The 22,168-nt window shown below is 41.3% G+C and overlaps 2 protein-coding genes across 4 annotated transcripts; one reads left to right on the forward strand and one right to left on the reverse strand.

Annotated features, from left to right (window-relative positions):
* Positions 1 to 47: 47 nt before the first annotated feature.
* LOC121551447 (guanine nucleotide-binding protein G(I)/G(S)/G(O) subunit gamma-12-like) lies at positions 48 to 1,217 on the reverse strand. The gene is made up of 2 exons (XM_041864111.2): positions 653 to 1,217; positions 48 to 362 (listed from the first exon to the last, which is right to left on the reverse strand). The coding sequence occupies exons 1-2, from the start codon at positions 743 to 745 to the stop codon at positions 237 to 239; spliced, it is 219 nt and encodes a 72-aa protein (XP_041720045.1). The 5' UTR covers positions 746 to 1,217; the 3' UTR covers positions 48 to 236.
* On the forward strand, positions 272 to 14,529 carry LOC121551446 (deoxyhypusine synthase-like). 3 transcript variants are annotated; one of them, XM_041864110.2, is made up of 10 exons: positions 272 to 375; positions 1,980 to 2,182; positions 2,812 to 2,961; positions 9,390 to 9,511; positions 9,879 to 9,975; positions 10,132 to 10,218; positions 11,674 to 11,779; positions 12,219 to 12,322; positions 13,005 to 13,130; positions 13,512 to 14,529. In XM_041864110.2, exons 2-10 carry the CDS (start codon positions 1,985 to 1,987, stop codon positions 13,602 to 13,604), a joined length of 1,083 nt encoding a protein of 360 aa, XP_041720044.1. In that variant the 5' UTR covers positions 272 to 375; positions 1,980 to 1,984; the 3' UTR covers positions 13,605 to 14,529. The 3 variants fall into 3 exon arrangements, with proteins under 3 accessions (XP_041720044.1, XP_045066949.1, XP_041720043.1); XM_045211014.1 differs by lacking the exon at positions 272 to 375 and adding an exon at positions 1,329 to 1,370; XM_041864109.2 differs by lacking the exon at positions 272 to 375 and adding an exon at positions 1,351 to 1,469.
* Positions 14,530 to 22,168: the final 7,639 nt, after the last annotated feature.

The raw sequence follows: 22,168 nt of genomic DNA on the forward strand, positions 1-22,168 counted from the left end.
GATAAACCGTTTGCTTTCCTTTGTTATTGAGACACTCTGGACTGCAAGCCATTTGTTGAAATGACAGTATGACCATTACTGTACCAACCAGTCTGTTTTTGCTTTAGCTAACACATTAATGTCTGACATGATGAAGTAGGACATGTTGAAGTAGCCTGGCTTCAAAACGTTTCACTGTTGTTGATGATGAAGCACTGTTGAATGCAGCACCAGAGCAGTGTCCTGAGGCAGCCTTTCTACAGCAGGACACAGGTCTTCTTGTCTTTGAAGGGGTTGGAGGAGGCAGAGATGCCGGTGAGGAGGGGGTCACAGCGACTGTGCTCCTGACAGTACTGCACCAGCTGGGCAGCTGCTGTGGAGATCTGGGAGGAAGAAGTAAGGAACAGCCATGACTTAAAGCTGAGGTTATTGTATATTCAGAAGAAAGGTGATGCCCAATATACACAGAGTTACTGATGTGTCCTAAGACAAGATTTCCCTTTTTCCGCTCTGTATCAGACTGCTCTCCATTGCGCCCACAATTTGTCTTATTTTTGATTCATCAAATGAAAGAAATATAGATCAACCAAATTATTGTCATTCTCCAAATTAATTAGAAATTATACTTCTAACCAATTCATTACACACACAGGCTACTGTAGTGTACTCTCACCTTGATCCTCTCCATGCTTGCCTCCACTCGTAGTTGTTCCACAGTCCGCCGTGCCTGCACCACACTGTTACTGCTGCACACCTTCCCTGACATTCCCTCCTCCAGAGAGACACCCACACACTCCCACTTTTAGTTCCAGACAGCAAGCTGAAACTCCCCTTCCTTCCACTCCAACGTGAGAGAGAGAAAATAAATGAATGCAATTGTTGAAAGAGTTGAAAATGTCAAACTTGCAGATCACAAAAACCTGTTCCACCTCCAAATATGGATTTAGATTTGCAATAATAATGGAGAAGTTACTGTTATACTCTAACACGAGGCTATGTGGACCAAGTCCTACCGAGGTCCCAATTTCTGTCAGAGTGGCATCTGGTCTCCCCCTCTTTGTAGGTTACTGTTGAGGCCACTTCAAAGCCACTGTGATGTGTGTCAGGTTTAAAGGTCACACACACAGTCCTGGAAATGTCACAGCAACATCACACAGCCCTCACTGATGATAAAAGAGACTGGAGGGAGCAGGGAGGACAGGAAAACGGTCTGGCTGTGGAAGTGTGTGTGAAAAAATATATTAATGTTGACCCCCATAATGATAAGCATAGGAAGGATGCATACAGAACACAATCTTTCACCAGAATGCGTTGCTACGTTTGAACCTTTGCGGTGTCCGTAGTCATTTCCAAAGCGTGCTACATGGGCATGTCAGCGCGCTAGACTTGTGGTGTGTTGCTAATGTTTTGGCTGTCTTTATACAATGATACCTTTTAGTTTAAGCATTCTCTGATTAAATACAACGACCCAGTGGTCTTCAAAAAACTTGGTATGTTGCTTCATTTGTCAGTGCATGTAATTGTTTTTAAGCCAATAGAGAATGGATAGCTAGCTGAAAGCCAGGCAGCAGGCAATGGAGTGTTAGCTTGCTAACTAACGTCAGTTGGCTATACTTGCTATACTTTGATCTCAGTGTCATGAAATGTGCTGAATGATAATGACGTTAGAATTTTGTCTCTATAACATGCTACTAAGCGCAACACAAGGCATGATCCTAATATTGTTGCTTGCCACCAGCTATACAGTTGAATCAGAATGATTCAGGGAGTTGACAGTTGATTTTGGGAGTTGATAATGGTGCTGACACTTTGCAAATTTGCAAACCTTTTCAACATGAACTACAGGATTCCAGCTGTTAGATAATTTTGGCATTTTTCTTGTAGTTATTCTAGGTTGAAAGCCACTTAAACCATCTTTGCAGCCACTTAAGTAAAATTAATGTTCAGCACTCTATGCAACCGTTGCATTACTTTTTGATTTGCTTCCTTGTTTTTGACAGAAGGCATGGCAGAACAACATGCCCCCTCGGTGGCCATGGATGCGGTGCTGATGCCCAGCACGGCCCTCCCAGACGACATGCCCCGTATCAAGGGCTATGACTTCAACCAGGGAGTAGACCATCATGCCCTGCTCCAGTCCTTCCTCACCACAGGCTTCCAGGCTAGCAGCGTTGCCCATGCCATACAGGAGATCAACAAGATGGTGAGACACACTGGAGGACATCTAGCCTGGAATCCTAACAGTGAAACTATGGTGAAACAGAGCATAAAACGTTGGATTCCAGGCTAGATTACATCAATCCATCTCTGGAGGTTTAGGGAGTTAAGATGCCTTCTCAGAGCCTGGTCCCAGATCTGTTTATGGTGTCTTGACAACTCACAATGACCATAGGAGTTGGCAACACAGCACAAACAGATCTGGGAACAGGCTAATGTCGTCATGGGGTCAGAGGATGTCCCACTCTGTGTAGGAGTTGATCTACTAGGTCTACAGATCTAGAATCAGCTGACCTAAGATCAGTGTACAGGGGGGAACTAGGGATCCTACTCCAAACATCCCTCGACATATAGGGGATAAGATGCCTAGTAATTGGGCATGTGGAGAGTTATGTTAGCATGGGCATGTGGAGAGTTATGTTAGCATCCAAGTTGTTGCCATTTATGTAGACATATGTCATTCCTGGTCTGATTCTAGGCCGGTTTTTTGGGGGGAGAGGGAGAAGAGTTAGACGGAGAAGAAGAGGGAGAAATGTTTAAACCCCTTTGTTAGAGAGAGCTTCTATCAGACTGTGTCTATATTCCTCTCCTTTTGTCATCCATTTATAACCCCAGATTGAGAAGCGTCTGGAGCCACAGGAGGAAGAGGAAAGATGCGACTCCTCCCCTTCCCACTCGGGCTGTACCATCTTCCTGGGGTACACCTCCAACCTCATCAGCTCTGGAGTGAGGGAGTCCATCCGCTACCTGGCACAGCACAAAATGGTACAGTACTATACAACAGCCCACCCTTGTATGTGTCAAAAGCCAGTCCTCCATCGCTTAGTGTCTGCTGGTTGTCATTCCTCCCTTGTACTTGATCAATTAAGGCGTTTGATTAGTAGGAGCTGCCTTCACCTGTTTACCTAGGTCTTAATTGGACACCTATTGAAAATAAATAACAAAAACCGGCAGAGACTGCAGCCCTCCAGGAATTGAGTTTGACACCCTTGCAACATACACACTCACTTCAAGATGCCAGTGTTTATAGGTGAAATGCTACGCTAGTAAAATGCTACATGAGTCGAATATTGGAGCACCTGATACTAGCAATGATAGGGATTGTAATATTAAATAACTTTTATAGTAAGTATAGTATTTTATAAAAGGATAAAACGACATAACAAGCAGAATAATATCTTTAAATACAAATAATTAGAACATGGCTTTTTTGGCGGGAGGTTGTTGTTTTGGCGGATGGTTGTTGTGGTTGGTCCTGTGTTCTCTCTGGCGTCCTTTCCCCCTTGCGGCAGATGTGGATGCGGGTGCGTTTGCACGCTCTGCCCATTTCTTCCGCAGTCAACCATGTGGTGTGCATTTTTGTCTTTGAAAAGGTGCAGCGTTAAGTGAGTGAGAGGGGAAATGGTTGCATATCCCAGAGCCGACCGGGGGTCTATGAGCAGGGGTAGTGAGAGAGAGCTTTCAATTTTGTGTAGATGAGGGATATACATTTTTAAATATAGTATACATCTAATCTAATTTTTCATTGTCCTATCATGATTGAAAGATCCCTAACCCTATAACCTGGACACCCACCTGAGCGACCCATACACCAAAGAGAAATTCCCATCTCTTTTATGGACCTGCTGTGAGTATGCAGCCTAAACAGAGAAATAAATGCGGTCAGAGACCTACTTGAGCATCACCGCCCCCTCAAGATTCTGAGCCTGCCTGGCAGGGTTGGTCCTACAAAGCCAGAGCCCCCTGATGGGAGAGCATAATATACAAGGAAATTCTCAAAGCTGCTAATGAGAACCTTGACGACCTTTTACCTAGCCGGTGGGGGATTCCGGTGGGGGTACGCCCACCCAGGTAGTGGCAGTGCTGGCAACACTGGCTGCAGTAACCCATGGGGAGGGGGTCACACTCGGACAATCAGAGAGGGGGTTTATCATTGTGGCCCAGGTGGCACAAAATAATCAAAGGTCTGACCGCACGAAGATGCTTGGGAAAATGGTTACAACAGGGGATCAGAGTGTTGGTGTCTCAGGTGAAGAGGGTGGATCTGATCTCCATCACCTAGGACTTGACATAGATTAAGTAGATTAATCAAATCTCACATTGTTATCAATTTCTGCTCAATCTGCATGCTTTCTCAATCAGCTTTAACTGTATGTGCACTCGTAAATCAAGTTATTTCTCGAGTTGGGCTCTGGGATATAACAGCCGTTGAGTATCTGATTTTATGGTGGATTGTGGAGGAGGGGGGTTGAGTGTGTTGGAGTATGTGAGTATGTGCGTGTGTGCTTGTCTGGCATCTGTTGTGGGGGGGTGGGGATGTTGGGGGGGAGGGGGGGGTATGGGATGGACCACGGGAATTATTTGCTAGGATAATAATTGCTTGTCAATGAATTAAATGTAATACAATGGCAATCCGGGTTAAATGTTAGAATCCTACGCGTGAACTGCCGACATTATTACGCATATTAATTGGTAATGATGGAAAATAGGATATGCATAATTTTTTAAAAATAGTTATATAGATATATATATATATATAGAGAGGTGAAAGCATTGGAAATGCTTTTGGCGGTTAATCTGCTTCTGTTTTGTGGGTGGCACTGTGTGCTGTTTATGATGGATGGGTCCTGGCCTCTCGGGGCCTTAGGGATCCGGAGGGACGTGGGTGGGATGCTGATCACTGGGATGACGGCTCAACTTGGGATGGGGAGGGGCTTTAGCGGGGGAATTAGTGGAGAACAATTGAAGGGTTACTCCGTAGCAATGCAAATATCACGGTACAGCTATATGGACACCCAATCATTACGGTATTTTTTATTGGTAAATTTACAAACATATATAATGATAAATAGACTTGAAACTTGTATCTCATTATGGTGTATGGTGAAATAAGTATAGCCAGTTATAATTGTAATGGCTTAGCTGATAATAACAAAAGAAGAACAATATTTACATGGCTCAAAGAGAAGGAATATAATATCTATTGTATACAGGAAACTCATTCAACAATGCGAGATGAAGTAGCGTGGAAAAAAGAATGGGGGGAATATACTTCTCCCATGGGCAAAGAAATTAAAAAGGGGTGATAAAATTAATTAATAGTAATTTCGATCCGAATGTGCAAATTGTCCAAATAGATACGCAAGGTAGATGGATTATTTTAAATATGTTATTGGACCATAAACAGATATGGCTCATTAACCTTTACGGACCAAATAATGATGATCCACAATTCTTTGACAATATATATAATAAATTATCAAGCCTGCAAGCAATTCAAGACAATATTATTATGGTGGGGGATTATAATACTGTTTTAAATAGCTCAATGGACCGTAAAGGAAATCACACCACAAACAATCACCCACGTGCTCTTAAGGAAATTGTGAATGTCATGGATACATTAGAACTAGTAGATATATGGAGGCTTAAATATACTGATCTAGTGAGATATACATGGCGGAGACTGAATCAAGCTAGTCGTCTTGACTTCTTTCTTATCTCATTCTCGTTGGCACCAAAAGTAAAAAAAGTGTTGATAGGGGACAGAATGCGGTCGGACCATCATATAATAGGCATATACATTACTCTTACTGAATTTCCACATGGGCGAGGATATTGGAAATTTAATCAAAGCCTATTGGATGATAATTTATTTATAATTAGAACAAAGGAATTTATAACTGACTTTTTCCAACATAACATAGGTACAGCGAATCCCCTTATTGTATGGGACACCTTTAAATGTGCCTTTAGAGGCCATGCAATTCAGTACTCATCTCGAAAACAAAAGCAATGTAGGTCAAAAGAGTTTATACTAAGAAAGGAAATAGAAAGTCTAACAGAACAGATAGATGGCAATAAAAACTGTAACATAGAGGCTCAGAATAAATTAGAGGAAAAACTAAAAGAAATGGAGAAACTTATTCAAGAAAGATCAAGTGTAATATATTATAAAAATAAAGCAAACTGGATGGAATATGGGGAAAAATGCACAAAATTCTTTTTAAATCTTCAACATAGGAACGCTACCAAAAATAACTTAATGAAACTGGTTACAATTGACGGAGTCACCCATAATTCACCAAATTATATTTTGAAGGAAGAAACAAAGTACTTTAAGCATACGTTTTCTTTTCAGTCGCCTCCATCTCTAACTGAAGCTAATTGTAGAGATTTTTTTTCTGTTGATAATGTCAAATTAACAGCCACACAGAAATACTCATGTGAAGGTGAAATTACAGAGGAGGAACTTCTGGATGCAATTAAAGACTTTACGTCTGGGAAAACTCCAGGGTTGGATGTCATACCAGTCGAGGTATACCAAACCTTTTTTGATATACTAAGAGGACCATTATTAGCATGTTTTAACCACTCCTATGTAAATGGTAGATTATCTGACACTCAAGAAGAAGGTCTGATCTCATTATTACTGAAACAGGATACAAGTGGAAAATATAAAGATCCAGTCCATTTACAAAATTGGAGGCCCCTTACACTTCAGTGTTGTGATGCAAAAATCCTAGCAAAATGTATAGCGCATAGAATTAAAAAGGTATTGTCGGATATTATTCATTCTAATCAGACAGGTTTTTTACATGGAAGGTACATTGGAGATAATATAAGGCAAGTATTGGAAACAATAGAACACTATGGAAAATATTGGAAACCAGGCCTGCTATTCATAGCAGACTTCGAAAAGGCATTTGATGAAGTTCGACTGGGGTTTATATATAAATGCCTGGAGCATTTCAATTTTGGAGAATCTCTTATAAAATGGGTCAAAATCATGTATAGTAACCCTAGGTGTAAAATAGTAAATAATGGCTATTTCTCAGAAAGTTTTAAACTGTCAAGAGGAGTGAAACAAGGTTGTCCACTATCGGCATATCTATTTATTGTGGCCATCGAGATGTTAGCTATTAAAATCAAATCCAATAATAATATCAGAGGATTAGAAATACAGGGCTTAAAAACAAAGGTGTCATTGTACGCTGATGATTCATGTTTTCTTTTAAATCCACAACTAGAATCCCTCCACAGCCTCATAGAGGATCTAGATACATTTTCTAACCTCTCTGGATTACAACCAAATTATGACAAATGTACTATATTACGTATTGGATCACAAAAAAATACAATTTTTACATTACCATGTAGTTTACCAATAAAATGGTCTGATGGTGATGTGGATATACTCGGAATACATATCCCAAAGGAAATAAATGATCTCACTTCAATAAATTGTAATAGAAAGTTAGCAAAAATAGATAAGATCTTACTACCATGGAAAGGAAAATACCTGTCAATTTGTGGGAAAATCACCCTGATTAACTCTTTAGTATTATCCTAGTTTACCTATTTGCTTATGGTCTTGCCTACGCCTAGCGAACAGTTTTTTTAAATTATATGAGAAAAAAATATTCAATTTTATTTGGAACGGCAAGCCAGACAAAATTAAAAGGGCATATTTATATAATGAATATGAATTCGGAGGACAGAAATTATTAAATATTAAAGCATTAGACCTATCACTAAAAGCTTCAGTCATACAAAAGTTATACTTAAATCCGAACTGGTTCTCAAGCAAATTAGTAAGATTGTCTCACCCAATGTTCAAGAAAGGCCTTTTTCCCTTTATTCAGATTACAACAACTAATTTGCAGTTATTTGAAAAGGAAATCATCTCCCAAATATCACTATTTCTAAAACAAGCCATAGAAAGTTGGTTGCAATTTCAATATAATCCTCCAGAAACGACAGAACAAATAATGCAACAAATATTGTGGTTAAATTCAAATATACTAATTGACAAAAAACCTTTATTTTTTGACAGAATGTTTAAAAAAGGTATAATCTTCGTAAATGATATCATCGGTAGGACTGGTGGAGTTATGTCGCACATGCAGCTAACAAAAACGTATGGAAATGTCTGCTCTACCCAAAATTACAACCAAATAATTGCAGCCTTACCGCAAAAGTGGAAGAGGAAAGTGGAAGGGGGAGAAAGTAAGGAACTTGTCTGTCGGCCTTGCATTAAAGAACATAATTGGTTAAGGAAAACTGTGATAAATAAAAAAGTATATCAGTTTCACTTAAGGACCAAAGGATTGACAGCCGTCCCATATAGATTGCAAAATAGTTGGGAAGAGATCTTTGATGTACCGATCCCATGGCATAGTGTTTATGAACTGACACGCAAAACGACACCGGATTCAAAAATTAGAATCTTTCAATTTAAATTATTATATACAATTATTGCTACCAATAGAATGTTATTTATATGGGGGATACAATCTTCCCAGCTCTGCAGATTTTGCTGTGAAGAGACAGAATCATTAGATCATTTGTTTTGGTTCTGTCCATTTGTAGCTTGTTTTTGGACACAGGTCCAGGAATGGCTAAAGGATTGCAATATTTACCTGGAGCTAACCTTGCAGATAGCATTACTGGGTGATCTGAAAAGTCATAGTCAATCAATCAATAATATAATAATACTTTTAGCAAAAATGTTAATTTTTATTTCACAATCTGTAGAAGCAATGAGAATAGAAAGGTTCAGAACTTTTGTAAAACATCACAGTACGGTTGAAATATATATGGCAAATAGAAATCCTATATGGATGGTGTTAAGCGATAGATGGGAGGTATTGAATAGAGTTGAAGGATGGGACTAATAACAAATAACAACAAATAATAACAAAGATAGCTAATAATGTAAGCATACTGTGTCCATAATAAGTATATAGGTTGTATGTTGGGAGCTTTTGGGAAAGAGCACAGTTAGAAAGATATGGCATATAGAAGCAAACCGGATGGACATCATGAAAATGATCGGAGAGGTTGAGAGTAGAAGAAGTTCAGGAGCAAAAAAAATATATATATATATAATAGAATTATTGTAAAATTAACTCTGTCCATAAGGTGTAGATAGTAAGTATAGACCGGAAGTAGAGGCCTGGGCATTGTTGTTCACTAATTTACTCCAAGTAGGGAAAGGATGGCGGGGTTGAAAAGTAATAAAGGGGAGTATATATATAAAAAACATGGGGGATTGGAAGTGATGCAGACAATTACATTGATAGAAGATACAATCTATCTGCAATATTAAGCAGATCCACCCCCGCCCCCCCCCCCGCCAAAAAAAATTAAAAAAATAAAATGCTACATTTGTTTGTGGACCTTCCTAATAGGTGGACGTGATAGTGACTACAGCGGGGGGAGTCGAGGAGGATTTCATCAAGTGTCTGGCCCCCACCTACTTGGGGGAGTTCAGCCTGTCTGGCAAGGAGCTGAGACAGAGAGGCATCAATAGGTAGAGCACCATCACCTCTACTATGGATCACATAATACAATTAAGCAATTAGGCCTGAGGGCTGTTCTTATGCTCGATGCAACACGGAGTGCCTGGATACAGCCCTTAGCCGTGGTATATTGGCCATATACCATAAACCTCCGAGGTGCCTTATTGCTATTATAAACTGGTTACCAACGTAATTAGAGCAGTACAAATAAATGTTTGATATACCACGGCTGTCAGCCAATCAGCATTCAGGGCTCGAACCACCCAGTTTTTATAATTGTTAATATTTGTTGCTGTATCAGTTGTTTGTGGGTACCGTCTAATACACTAAATTGTCATTAATCTTTTCTCTCCTCTCTCCCTCTCTTTCTCTCTCTAGGATAGGTAACCTCCTGGTACCTAATGATAACTACTGTAAGTTTGAGGACTGGCTGATGCCCATTCTGGACCAGATGGTGCAGGAGCAGAAAGATGAGGTGAGCTAATTTAACACTTCATACAGGAAATGTCATCTTCACCATCTGTGTCTGGGTTGTATTCATTGGGGTACAATGTAGCAAAAAAGTTGAACATCACCCTGGTGTTGCTGGTATTGTGACATTAATTTGACCTTTGACCTCTCAACCCTCTAGGGCACCCACTGGACCCCGTCCAAGATGATCCACCGCCTGGGCAAAGAGATCAACAACCCAGAGTCTGTCTACTACTGGGCCTATAAGGTGAGGACTGGAGGGATTCACTGCTTTCATCAGCCTGTCCTTGATATAATACAGTAGATATCAGTGGAATGAATTGAAACCACTGCTCTTTGCCCTCTCTCTCCATTTGTGAAGTATCTTTATCATTCCCCTCTCTAAACTCACCAGTATAATGTACAGTAGGGGCTCATGCCCCTCATTGGCCTCACCTTACACTATCACTATGACCTCTACTATGGATAACGGATCATAATACAATTGTTCATATTTGTTGCTGTATCAGTTGTTTGCGGGTACTGTCTAATACACTAAATTGTCATTAATCTTTTCCCTCCCTCTCTCCCTCCCTCCCTCCCTCCCTCCCTCCCTATAGCCCTCATTGAGTTACAATAGGCTGTATTCATATAATCAAAGCTGTCAATAGATTTTCAACCTCTGTGGGTTGGCGCCCCCCCTTGGTTTGTGCTGTGGTGGAGACCTCTGTGGGCTATACTCGGCCTTGTCTCAGGATTGTAAGTTGGTGGTTGAGGATATCCCTCTAGTGGTGCGGGGGCTGTGCTTTGGCAGAGTGGGTGGGGTTATATCCTTCCTGTTTGGCCCTGTCCGGGGGTTTCTTCGGATGGGGCCACAGTGTCTCCGGACCGCTCCTGTCTCAGCCTCCAGTATTTATGCTGCAGTAGTTTATGTGTCGGGGGGCTGGGGTTAGTTGGTTATACCTGGAGTACTTCTCCTGTCTTATCCAGTGTCCTGTGTGAATTTAAGTATGCTCTCTCTAATTCTCTCGTTCTCTCTTTCTCTCTGAGAACCTGAGCCCTAGGACCATACGTCAGGACTACCGGGCATGCTGACACCTTGCTGTCCCCAGTCCGCCTGGCCTTGCTGCTATTCCAGTTTCAACTGTTCTGCCTGCGGTTCACGAAACCCCTACCTGTCCCAGACCTGCTGTCTTCAACTCTTAATGATCGGCTATGAAAAGCCAACTGAGAGACCTGAGCCCTAGGACCATACGTCGGGACTACCGGCCGTGGTGACTCCTTGCTGTCCCCAGTCCGCCTGGCCTTGCTGCTATTCCAGTTTCAACTGTTCTGCCTGCGGTTATGGAACCCCTACCTGTCCCAGACCTGCTGTTTTCAACTCTTAATGATCGGCTAGAAAAGCCAACTGAGATTTATTCCTGATTATTATTTGACCATGCTTGTCACTTATGAACATTTTTGAACATCTTGGCATGGTTCTGTTATAACCTCCACCCGGCACAGCCAGAAGAGGACTGGCCACCCCTCATAGCCTGGTTCCTCTCTAGGTTTCTTCCTAGGTTTTGGCCTTTCTAGGGAGTTTTTCCTAGCCACCGTGCTTCTACACCTGCATTACTAGCTGTTTGGGGTTTTAGGCTGGGTTTCTGTACAGCACTTCGAGATATTAGCTGATGTACGAAGGGCTATATAAAATAAAATTGATTGATTGATTGTGTTGCAGAATGACATCCCAGTGTTCAGCCCTGCTCTGACAGATGGATCCATTGGGGACATGATCTATTTCCACTCCTATAAAAACCCTGGGCTGGTGCTGGATATAGTAGATGGTAAGAGAGAGAGGAGACATGATAACTGGGGTTCTGTCTGTGTACATTTATATTTTTGTCATTTTGCAGACGCTCTTATCCAGAGTGACTTACCGAAGCAATTAGGGTTAAATGCCTTGCTCAAGGGCACATCGACAGATTTCTCACATTGTCGGCTCAGGGATTCGAACCAGTGACCTTTCGGTTACTGGCCCAAAGCTCTAACCGCTAGAATACCTGCTGCCAGTTGTTCTTTCCTCTGGTGATGTGAGACCGCACACTTGTCTTGCTTTACATTGTAACTACGTATCTCATCCACCACAAACTTGCCACTTGGTGACATTCATTCTAGATATCTATATGCTCAATAGTATATGTCACTGTTTTGGTGCTTGGTTTTGTAGTTAAAGGGTGGTGTGTAATGTATCATGCTGATGACACAGTCTGTGTTTTGTTGTAGATATCCGTAGGTTGAACAGCAAGGCAGTGTTTGCCAAGAGGACAGGGATGATTATTCTGGGTGGGGGCCTGGTCAAACACCATATAGCCAATGCCAATCTGATGGTAAGTAATTACTCTTGTTCATTAAAATTGTCTGTATGATCATATTCCCTTAATTATAATGTTGATGTAAATTATGAACTGTTCAATTCACCTATTTTCATATAATGTTGTGCTATCGCAATTCACCAGTCAGAACGTTAACGTGCTTAGCAGTGTTGGAGAGTAGTACATTACATGTAGTTCAACTAGTAATTTAACTACATTTTGCAGTAGCTTGGTGGTAGTTGAACTAAATTCTAATCCTGGTATTGTTTCCAGTAGTTAATAACTTTTTTGCCATGTAGCGGTGTAGCTAACTACTGGAACTACACACTACTTTTTTTTGCAAAAATAAAATATGGATGAAGTAGGGAAGAATTTCCTTTCTTTTTCAGGATCAGCCCTGCATAATTCTCACTTGAAACATAGTTTTTGTGTTTATTAGGCTAAATTACACATTCTGTTAACATCTGACTCCAGTGATCTGTTCTTGCAATTTGTAGTCTTGACATTTCAGATTTAGATATGATAATTTATCATAAAGTAGTTTGGATGTAGTGAACTACTTTTTCAAAGTAATTGGTTGATTGGTAAACTATATTTTCAGAGTAGCTTCCCCAACACTGGTGCTTAGCAACTGTAACTAACCAACCAGGTCAAACCATATTTTTATAATGTATCTCTCTCTGTCGCCCCCCTTCAGAGAAACGGAGCAGACTATGCAGTGTTTGTGAACACGGGGCAGGAGTTTGATGGTTCAGACTCAGGGGCCAGACCTGATGAGGCAGTGTCTTGGGGGAAGATCCGCATGGACGCCAAGCCAGTCAAGGTAACTCACTCACCAGTTTCACAGCATCAATATTAGCCAGAATTAACCTGAATTTAGCAAGCTATCTTATCCCCAGTCTGAAGGTTAATGGATGGAATATAATATAAAATAATGTAAGTTTATTGGCCATCTGAAGATGGAAATGTGCTTGGCCTCACCTTACACTAATATAGATTAAGTGAAGGTGTAACTCGGGGTCAAACAGGAGAGCAGCAGCCCCAGAACTCTTGATAGATGCATTAGATCTACCAAAGACAAAACACAGACTCACGTTGAACCTTTTCCAATGGCTCTTTCCATTCACATCTCCAGAACTTTCTCTTATGATCTGTATGTTTGGCTTTCTGTTTCCTCTCTGTGCCGTTTTGTTTCTCTCTCCAGGTGTACGCTGATGCTTCCATAGTCTTCCCACTGCTGGTAGCTGAGACGTTTGCCCACCATGCTGACAAGCTGATTCCTGAGAAGAAAGAATAACCAAACTAACCAAGGTGTTCCCACTCAACACATAAAGGAATAATCCACAAAAAACAACTCTTTGGTTTTTTGTTTTATTAGTCCACTGTTAATACAGTCCCAAAATGTTTTGCATGTCAGCAGTCAAGTTTTCAAGATATAGAACTTTCAAAAAGCTAATTGTCTCTTGCCACATTATCATGATAATGCATCATATGACAATCTCTCTTTGCATCTATTTTTAGATATGATGTTCTGTTTACTGACTATTCTCTCCATTATTTCAGATAGAAGTATTTGGCACTGGTAGACAGTGTGTACCTCTTATTTTTAGAATGACATAAATTGTTTATCCACATGTTTTGTTTACCCAAATGCTTAGTACATTTGCTAAGTGTAGCTTAAGTGTTTTTGTTGTTGAATGAAGTGAATTATCATGTACCAATGAGTCATGCGTGTGTATGCGTGCATACTTGCACGTTTGAGAATGACATTGCAGACTGAGACATTACTATATGGTAAACTTACTCATAAGAGATGTTATTTTTATAAGTTAGTGAGAGGGTCTCTTTAGGGGAGCATGCACTGTTATTCAAAGAAACGCTTACCAGAGGTGAAATGTATTCGTCTTTATTACCTAGTACCTACTCGTGTATATTACTATGTATTAGGAGTGTCTTAAATATATCTGAAAATGTAAATGAATAAAAACAACCTTAGAATGTTTCCATTATTACAGAATGGAACATCTGTTAGAATGTTCCCATTATTACAGAATAAAACATCTGTTAGAATGTTTCCATTATTACAGAATAAAACATCTGTTAGAATGTTCCCATTATTACAGAATAAAACATCTGTTAGAATGTTTCCATTATTACAGAATAAAACATCTGTTAGAATGTTCCCATTATTACAGAATAAAGCATCTGATGTTGTCTTCCTACCTCTTGTTTGCCTCTCCCACCAGCGATGTTCAGTAGACGTTGACCCTGAGTGCTGTAGTACTTGAAATAACCATAAGGGGTCTCCCTTGCCTCACCCACTTTGTGCACATACATAAACAATAGTCCATAGTCCTTGAACGAAACTCTTCTCTCACCACAGTGCATATCATCTCTGACAGTGAGCTGGAGGCATTAGCTACCATTGTGTACAGTCAGAATGTCTATACTTTACATAAATCAGCATCATGTGAGTGAATCTACAGCTGAGTACAGGCAGCCCAATTCTGATTGTTTGTCCAAATATTGTAGAAAGAGCTGATCTGATTGGTCAAAAGACCAATAAGTAGAGAAAATAAATCTCAATTGGGCAGCCCACTTATTGCACAGCGTTATACATTTACATCACGTGTCAAACTCATTCCAACGGAGGCGGAGTGTCTGCGGGTTTCGCTCCTCCCTTGTACTTAATTGATGAAATAAGGTCACTAATTAGTAAGGAACTCCCCTCACCTGGTTGTCTCGGTCTTAATTGAAAGGAAAACCAAAAACCAGCAGACACTACATTTTTGTCATTTAGCACAGTGTTTCCCAACTCCAGTCCTCAAGTACCCCCAACAGTACACCTTTTTATTGTAGCCCTGGACAATCACACCTGATTCAACTTGTCAACTAATCATCAAACCCTCTGAGGTGAATGTGTGCTGAAGATACCGACCCTATGCACTGGGTCGGAACACAATCATGGTTACATGAAGACACAATGGAGCCGGCACGAGATATGGGTTGAAAACGTACCTCAATGCAGGGATGGGATATACCACTATACTCTTTATCCAAACTGCCCTTTTTTGTCATGCTAGCTAGCATTAGCCACAACAGTCATTATGGAATGGCACTTCATATTGAACAACAAAGGAACTGATTGGCTGACACAGCCATTCCAGAATGGCTGCAGTGGCTACTGCGAGCTAGCATGAGGGACGAAAAGGGCAGTTTTCGCGGAGAAAAACTAGCAGTATTTCAATCTCCTCTATATATCAGTGTGGATAAAGGTCACATTTTGAGTACATTGGCATATCCCATCCCTGTATTGAGGTAAGTTTTCAAACCCATAACTGGCACCAGCTCCTAGGTGTCTTAATGTAACAATGAGCAGTGGAGGCTCCTCAGAGGAGGAAGGGAGGACCATCCTCAATGAATTTCATAAAAATAAAAATAGATAGATAAAACTATACTAAATATATTCACGTCACCAAATAATTGATAAAAACACACTTTTGCAATGACGGTCTACAGTAGCCTCAACAGCACGTTTTAGGGTAGCACCATGGTGTAGCCGGAGGACAGCTAGTTTCCGTCCTCTGGGTACATTGACTTCAATAAAAAACCTATGAGGCTCGTGGTTCTCACCCCCTTCCATAGACTTACACAGTAATTATGACAACTTCCGGAGAACGTCCTCCAATCTATCAGAGCTCTTGCAGCATGAACTGACATGTTGTCCACCCAATCAAAGGATCAGAGAATGAATCCAGTACTGAAAATATAAGCTACAGCTAGCTAGCACAGCAGTGCATAAAATGTGGTGAGTAGTTGACTCAAAGAGAAAGACAATAGTTGAGCAATTTTTAACAAATTAATTTATTCAGATAGCTTTTTCCTTGTGGGGAGCAGCGAAATGTCCCCACTTTTCCGATTATTTTCTTGTTTTACTATCCTTATAAGGACTTCTGGTCCCCACAAGGATAGTCAAACCAAAAACACACACGCACACTGTGACCTGCATTACATAACGATGAAATAATTGTCAACACATTCTCAGCTTTTATGAGTCTGACATCAGTCACTTCACACTATATACTTAACCTCAATAGTAGAGAGAGTATGCACTCTTTTCTCTCATTGAAATAGCGCCATTAGTGTTCCCCTAAGGGGAGTTGAGCCTTCCAATGTCTAATTATATAGTTCCCATATACCCAAACTTCCACTCTCACGTCACCATGCAGACCCATTATATTCCAACCTTTTAAATGGAACATTTGCAAACAACCAGAAATGTGTTTATTCATGAAAAGCCACAGTGACGTCAGAAATGTTTTGTTTGTCAATGTTTCATTTTTTGCCAAAAATGTATCTGACCTTTCCTTCTGGATTCGGAAAGATGGGAACAAAACAAACCTCAGCCTCAATGTGTCCCATACACACACACACACACATACACACATACACACACAAACGTACATGCACACACACTTCAGTTGGGCGTTCCTCTTTCTGCACAAACTGCTTTTCCATCCATTTAATCTTCCTTTCATTTCCTATTGGCTCTGTGTGCTGTATGGTGTGTGTGTGTGTGTGTGGCACGGTGTGCTGTAGGGTGTGTGTTTACCAAGGGCTAGCATTAGATTGACAGCACAAAGGCCACACTGTATGGATTTTCCATCACGTATAGACGCTTTTGTTTGTTTAGCGTTTTATTGGATGATGAGGAGACAGAAATCCTGAGAGAGGGAAGATATTGCGTGGATACTTGTCTTGTGTGTGTGTGTATGTGTGTATGGTATGTTTTTGCATGACTGGGTATAGGTCTTCTGAAGGTCATCAGTGTCTTTTGAATGTGACAGTATGTTTGTGCTGCTCAGGGCAGTGTGTGTGTGTGCGTGCGTGTGTGTGTGCTCACGGCAGTGCGTGTGCATTATCTAGTCACGCTACGATAATGTTGTGTGGCGTCCCCACAGAGCGGACAGTGTTAGGACCTTCTCCCGCTGAACAATCACTACTCTGTGTGATGTGGGGGCCACAGCAGTCATAATGGCAATTATGTCTGTACAGCAGCCAGATTGGCAGATATCTGCTGAGAGAGAGGGAGGGAAGGAGGGAGAGAGAAAGAGAGGGGGGAGGGGAGAAAAGAAAGAGGGAAAGTGAAAGATGACTGGCTTGGGTTGCGCCTGTCTGAGTCTAGTGCAGTGTGTTGTGTGTGTTGTGGGTATCTTTCTATGTATGTAGTGTGTGTGTGTCCTGTCTGTTCACTCTCTAGGAGCGACATCCTCATGCCCTTATCTGCTTCACTGTTTACCTGTTATGTTGCCATGGGGACTCCCGCCCTGGATCCCTGCCAAGCTAACCTACAGACAGGGGCGTCATTCACCCCCAAAATCTGAGAGGGTACAAAGTATGTAAGGATGGCTGGGGGGTGTTCGGAGGGGGTTCGGAGGGGGGCTAGGCCTCCTGCTGATAGTTGGAGAATTTAGCATTTTTCAAACATCTGAAGCAGGTTTTTCCTGCAATCTAGAGCCATAATAATTATGTTAAATTCTATGTAAAAAAACATGTTTATTTTTCTGCATATCTAAGCATACCTTGAGCTGTCTGTATAATAATATGCCATTTAGCAGCCGCTTTTATCCAAAGCGACTTACAGTCATGTGTGCATACATTTCTACGTATGGGTGGTCCCGGGGATCGAACCCACTATCCTGGCGTTACAAGCGCCATGCTCTACCAATTGAGCTACAGAGGACCACATCCTCCTGACTGGTGGGTATATATATTTTTTGATTGAAAGGAATGTGGGTCTTATTCAGTACATTTAGTAATTGCTTGCTTTTCTAAAGTCTACCAACCTTGCTAGCAGGCATCCCAGCTAAGATAGTTAGTTTGACAGGCTAGCTACTGTAACTTGATTGATAGCCTGAAATGGCTTCTTGGTAGCTAGTTATGAGGTTGGGAGATTGGGAACCTATCTGGGCAAGCTAAAGCCAACTTCATTAAATTGCTTGGTGGCTAGTAGTATTACAGAGAAACAACAACCATTTTCTTTTTTCAATTTTTAATACAACCACTTTTTTAAATAATTTTTTACAGGGGAAATCTGAGGGGGCATGTACCCCTGTGCCCCCTATGGGCAGAGGTGGCAGCAGGTGAGGTAGTGCGTCCCGTTTCCACCTCTGCACGTAGAGGTATCATGCCCCATAGGGGGCACAGCGGCACATGACCCCTCAGATATGTCCTGTAAAAAAATGAATAAAAGAGACAGAGAGAGAGAAAGTGAGTGAGAGGGAGGGAGTCGACCTAGAGAGAGAGAGTGAAACGCATAAACAGAGAAAAAGAGATAGACAGGGGGAGAGCTCTAGCCTCACCTACAAACTGCTTTCTTAGAAACAGGAAGTTGAATGATGCAGTGTTCCCTCTTGACGACAGCCAGCTGCCGCTGCTGACAGACACTTTCTCCATTGCCCCGGCAACGACCCAGAGAATACAAACATCCAGACCAATGCTAAACTCTTTACCGCCATCATCAGCATTGTTATCGCCATGGTCGCTATCATCAGTGTCATTATGATCATTAGCTTCGACAGCTGGCGAAGGCAGGGAGGGAGATAGGAGGTTGGTTGGTGGTTGTAGAAGTCAGTGATAATATGACCCCATAGATATAGAACGTATGGTTGACCCTGTCTCACCTGCTGTGGATAACCTCCCACAGTTAGTTAGATAGACAGGGATCAAGTTCACTCTATATATCTCCCTTTAAGAAGACATGAACTCTGTTAACCTTCTCACCTGTCTTTTGTAACCCCCATATGGTGGTGCCAGATTGGCAGTTTTCCTCACCTACAATTGGGATACCTTTAATGGATTTGGTGGGATTTTGGCTCAGATTCATCTGTAAAGTGTCCTGAAATCTGGCAGCGTTTTACAAACCTTAGCCTCTAGTCAGAAAAAATGTATTGTGACGTAATATTGTGGTGTAATATTCAGTTGAGACACGTTGCCTTTTGGTTCACAACACGGTTCACCATGTTCTAGTACACCACAAGTGTTTTATGATGTGTTCAGATAGCTAAGCTTCAGTCATTTCATCATTGCAAATGATTTGCGGTAGAACGGTGTGGCATGCAGACATCGTCTTTAGTGTGTGGTGTTTTGTTTCATATTTGTGAGTTACTTTGTTATAGCAACCTTCATTCATCGTTACAATATTGATTAATATCATGAATGTATTGAGACATTTACAGATAAGGTCACAATGGAGACATATAGCTCATCAATGTACTTAAATTAGTACATTTAATAATGTACTACTATTCAGGGTGGCAGGTAGCCTAGCGGTTAAAGTGTTGGGCCAGTAACCGAAAGGTCGTTGGTTCGTATACAGAAACCGACAAGGGGAAAACTCTGTTGATGTGCACTTAACCCTAAATTGCTCCAGCGGTGCTGTACTACTATGGATGACCTTGTAAAACAACACATTTCACTGCACCTATCTGGTGTATGTGACAATAAAAAACTTATTTTTCTAAGTTATGAAGTTTCACAACTTGCACATATAACTGAAACAACATTATGTGAAGTTTTTGTGTGCCATTGTTACTCAATCCACATCTGCTGTGAGGGGTGACAGTTTACAGCAGTAGTCAGGGACAATACCATCATAAAACAGGAGGAGGACATAGGGGAAGATAAAGAGTCCTCACACAGAGATAAAGAAAAGACAGGAAGAGAAACATAGATACTGAGAGAAATAAATAGAGATAGTACATCTTGTTATAAACCTGTAGAATAGGTTTGTTACCATGGTATTCATTGGAAATAACAAACTTGAGAAATAACACAAAGAAAAACAAAATGTATTCTTTTATTTGCATACTTTCATATCAAACACACACATTTATGCATTTTTGTAATATAATTTTAACAGGACATTAAAACATATGCAACAATTCAATCTGTTTTCTGTTCACCTGTCTTGTACTTCAATTTAAGAACCATGGCTACGTTTTTGTTGACGGAGAGATGGATATGATGGAGGAAGACGGGATTTATTCACTAGGAACCAAACAAGCACACTGGACAAAATGGGAGGGGACTAACCTTGAATTTGTCCTATAAGAAATGCTAATTTTTTGCTGCAAAACGTTTTGCTACGGTGTGTACTAATGAATACACCTCAGTTTTGGTTGTCCTCTATTCTCTTGCCGATGGTTTAGTGGAGTGACACAGTGGTCTCAGGAAGGGATGGTTCTCCTGTTCTAATATGTCTCTCTCTGGCCTCCAGCCACTGTGGATGGGCCAGGCCCCTGTTCCTGCTGAACTGAGCCAGCTAACCTCACACACTGATTATCAGCACAGCAGGCACGGGAGACAGGCCCAGTGAGGGGGCAGAGAGAGACCACCACACACACACACATAATACACACATATGCAAACGCGAATGTACACACACAAAGAGTAGTTAATATGCTGACACATACAGTAGCTACCCCAGCAGGAAGAGACAGCAGTGAGATAGCTGACCTACTAGAGAGAGAGAGAGACCTTCACAGTTCTTTGAATACAGTACATGCCCTATACTGTACTAATGGAGAATAGTAACCACTGACAATTGGAAAGTTTTAGTTACACACAGAGAGATCAAAGCATTCCATTTATATTGTTCTGGTGACAGGAAACAGTGGATACACAAACACTCCCTGCTAAAACCACAAGATGAGTCACCAGTAAGACCAACACTTCCATTACAAGCACACACACACACACACACACACACTGTCAATTTGAAACTGAGAATAGGAACTGTGATGGATGACTATGCATTCTGTCTTATTTTATTCATCTATGAATACAGTCCGAGAAGCATTAATGCACCTGGGGAGGATGAAAGACTGTTACCACCTGGTCACACAGCCAGTTCATAGAGAGATAGGACCGACCAACATATCCATCAGAATCACAGACAGACATATAAAAAGCCCTAATAATGTCAGGCCACACTTTATTTGGAGAGTCCCAAACAGATGATCTGCAGATGGTTAGGGTTAGGGTTAATGGATAGTTAGCTGAAATGTTGCTGACAGTTATTGAACATCTGCAAACCATCTACAAACCATCTACTTGGGACTATCCAAATGAAGTGTTACCTAATGTCATGCTTCAAATAGGTCCACCAATGCATAGTATTACAATGGCGTAAACACTAACTGGTTGAACTTTGGCAATACTAAGGTCCATCCTTAGAGACCCAGGCTGGGGTAAGGGTCCCAGTGATCCTCCCCAGTGCTTCTCTCTCCTGGGTTCAGACATACAGGCTGTGGCCCCAGGGGCGGCAGAACTTAACCACTGTGAACATGGAGGTAAACTTACAGTGTTCACATGTGTGCTAAGTCCTGCCGCCGCTTAACCAGGTGTGTGTTTGTTATATATATATATATTAATGTTTGTTCACACACCTCTTCCCGTTAGATCCAGGTTGCATACTTCATGCCGGCCATTGGAAATCCCTGGCAATGTGATTCAGTCTTTAGTCTTAAAAATCACTCCACCAGGAATTCCCCTGGCCGGCAGCATGTTGACTAGACTTGAGGACGTTTGTGGTGGAGGTGTGTGTCTGTGTCTCCATGGTACTTGTGGTAAAGGTTTGGGTCCATGGCACACTAAGATGTTCTATCCTAAAAGACACCAGATGAAAACCCACAAATAGTTTCTGTATAAGTCCATAAGGGTGTTGTTCTGGATGGTTCACTGAGCTTTGGCAGATCTTCCCGGTCCCTCCTTTACACTGTCTACAACTCCAGCCAGCCCAGTGTGTGTGTGTGTCTGTGTGTGTGTGTTTATGCATACGTGTGCCTGGGTGTGTGTGCC

This window comes from Coregonus clupeaformis, chromosome 35 (genome assembly GCF_020615455.1).
Source record: "Coregonus clupeaformis isolate EN_2021a chromosome 35, ASM2061545v1, whole genome shotgun sequence".
NCBI classification, from domain to species: Eukaryota; Metazoa; Chordata; class Actinopteri; order Salmoniformes; family Salmonidae; genus Coregonus; species Coregonus clupeaformis.

Excerpts from the sequence above, each read along its gene's own strand:
- LOC121551447 (XM_041864111.2), bottom strand. The coding sequence starts at position 745 with ATGTCAGGGAAGGTGTGCAGCAGTAACAGTGTGGTGCAGGCACGGCGG. Across the intron at positions 363-652 it reads CAAGCATGGAGAGGATCAAG|ATCTCCACAGCAGCTGCCCA; the intron begins GTGAGAGTACAC and ends TCTTCCTCCCAG.
- LOC121551446 (XM_041864110.2), top strand. The coding sequence starts at position 1,985 with ATGGCAGAACAACATGCCCCCTCGGTGGCCATGGATGCGGTGCTGATG. Across the intron at positions 10,219-11,673 it reads TCTACTACTGGGCCTATAAG|AATGACATCCCAGTGTTCAG; the intron begins GTGAGGACTGGA and ends ATTGTGTTGCAG. Across the intron at positions 12,323-13,004 it reads TAGCCAATGCCAATCTGATG|AGAAACGGAGCAGACTATGC; the intron begins GTAAGTAATTAC and ends GCCCCCCTTCAG.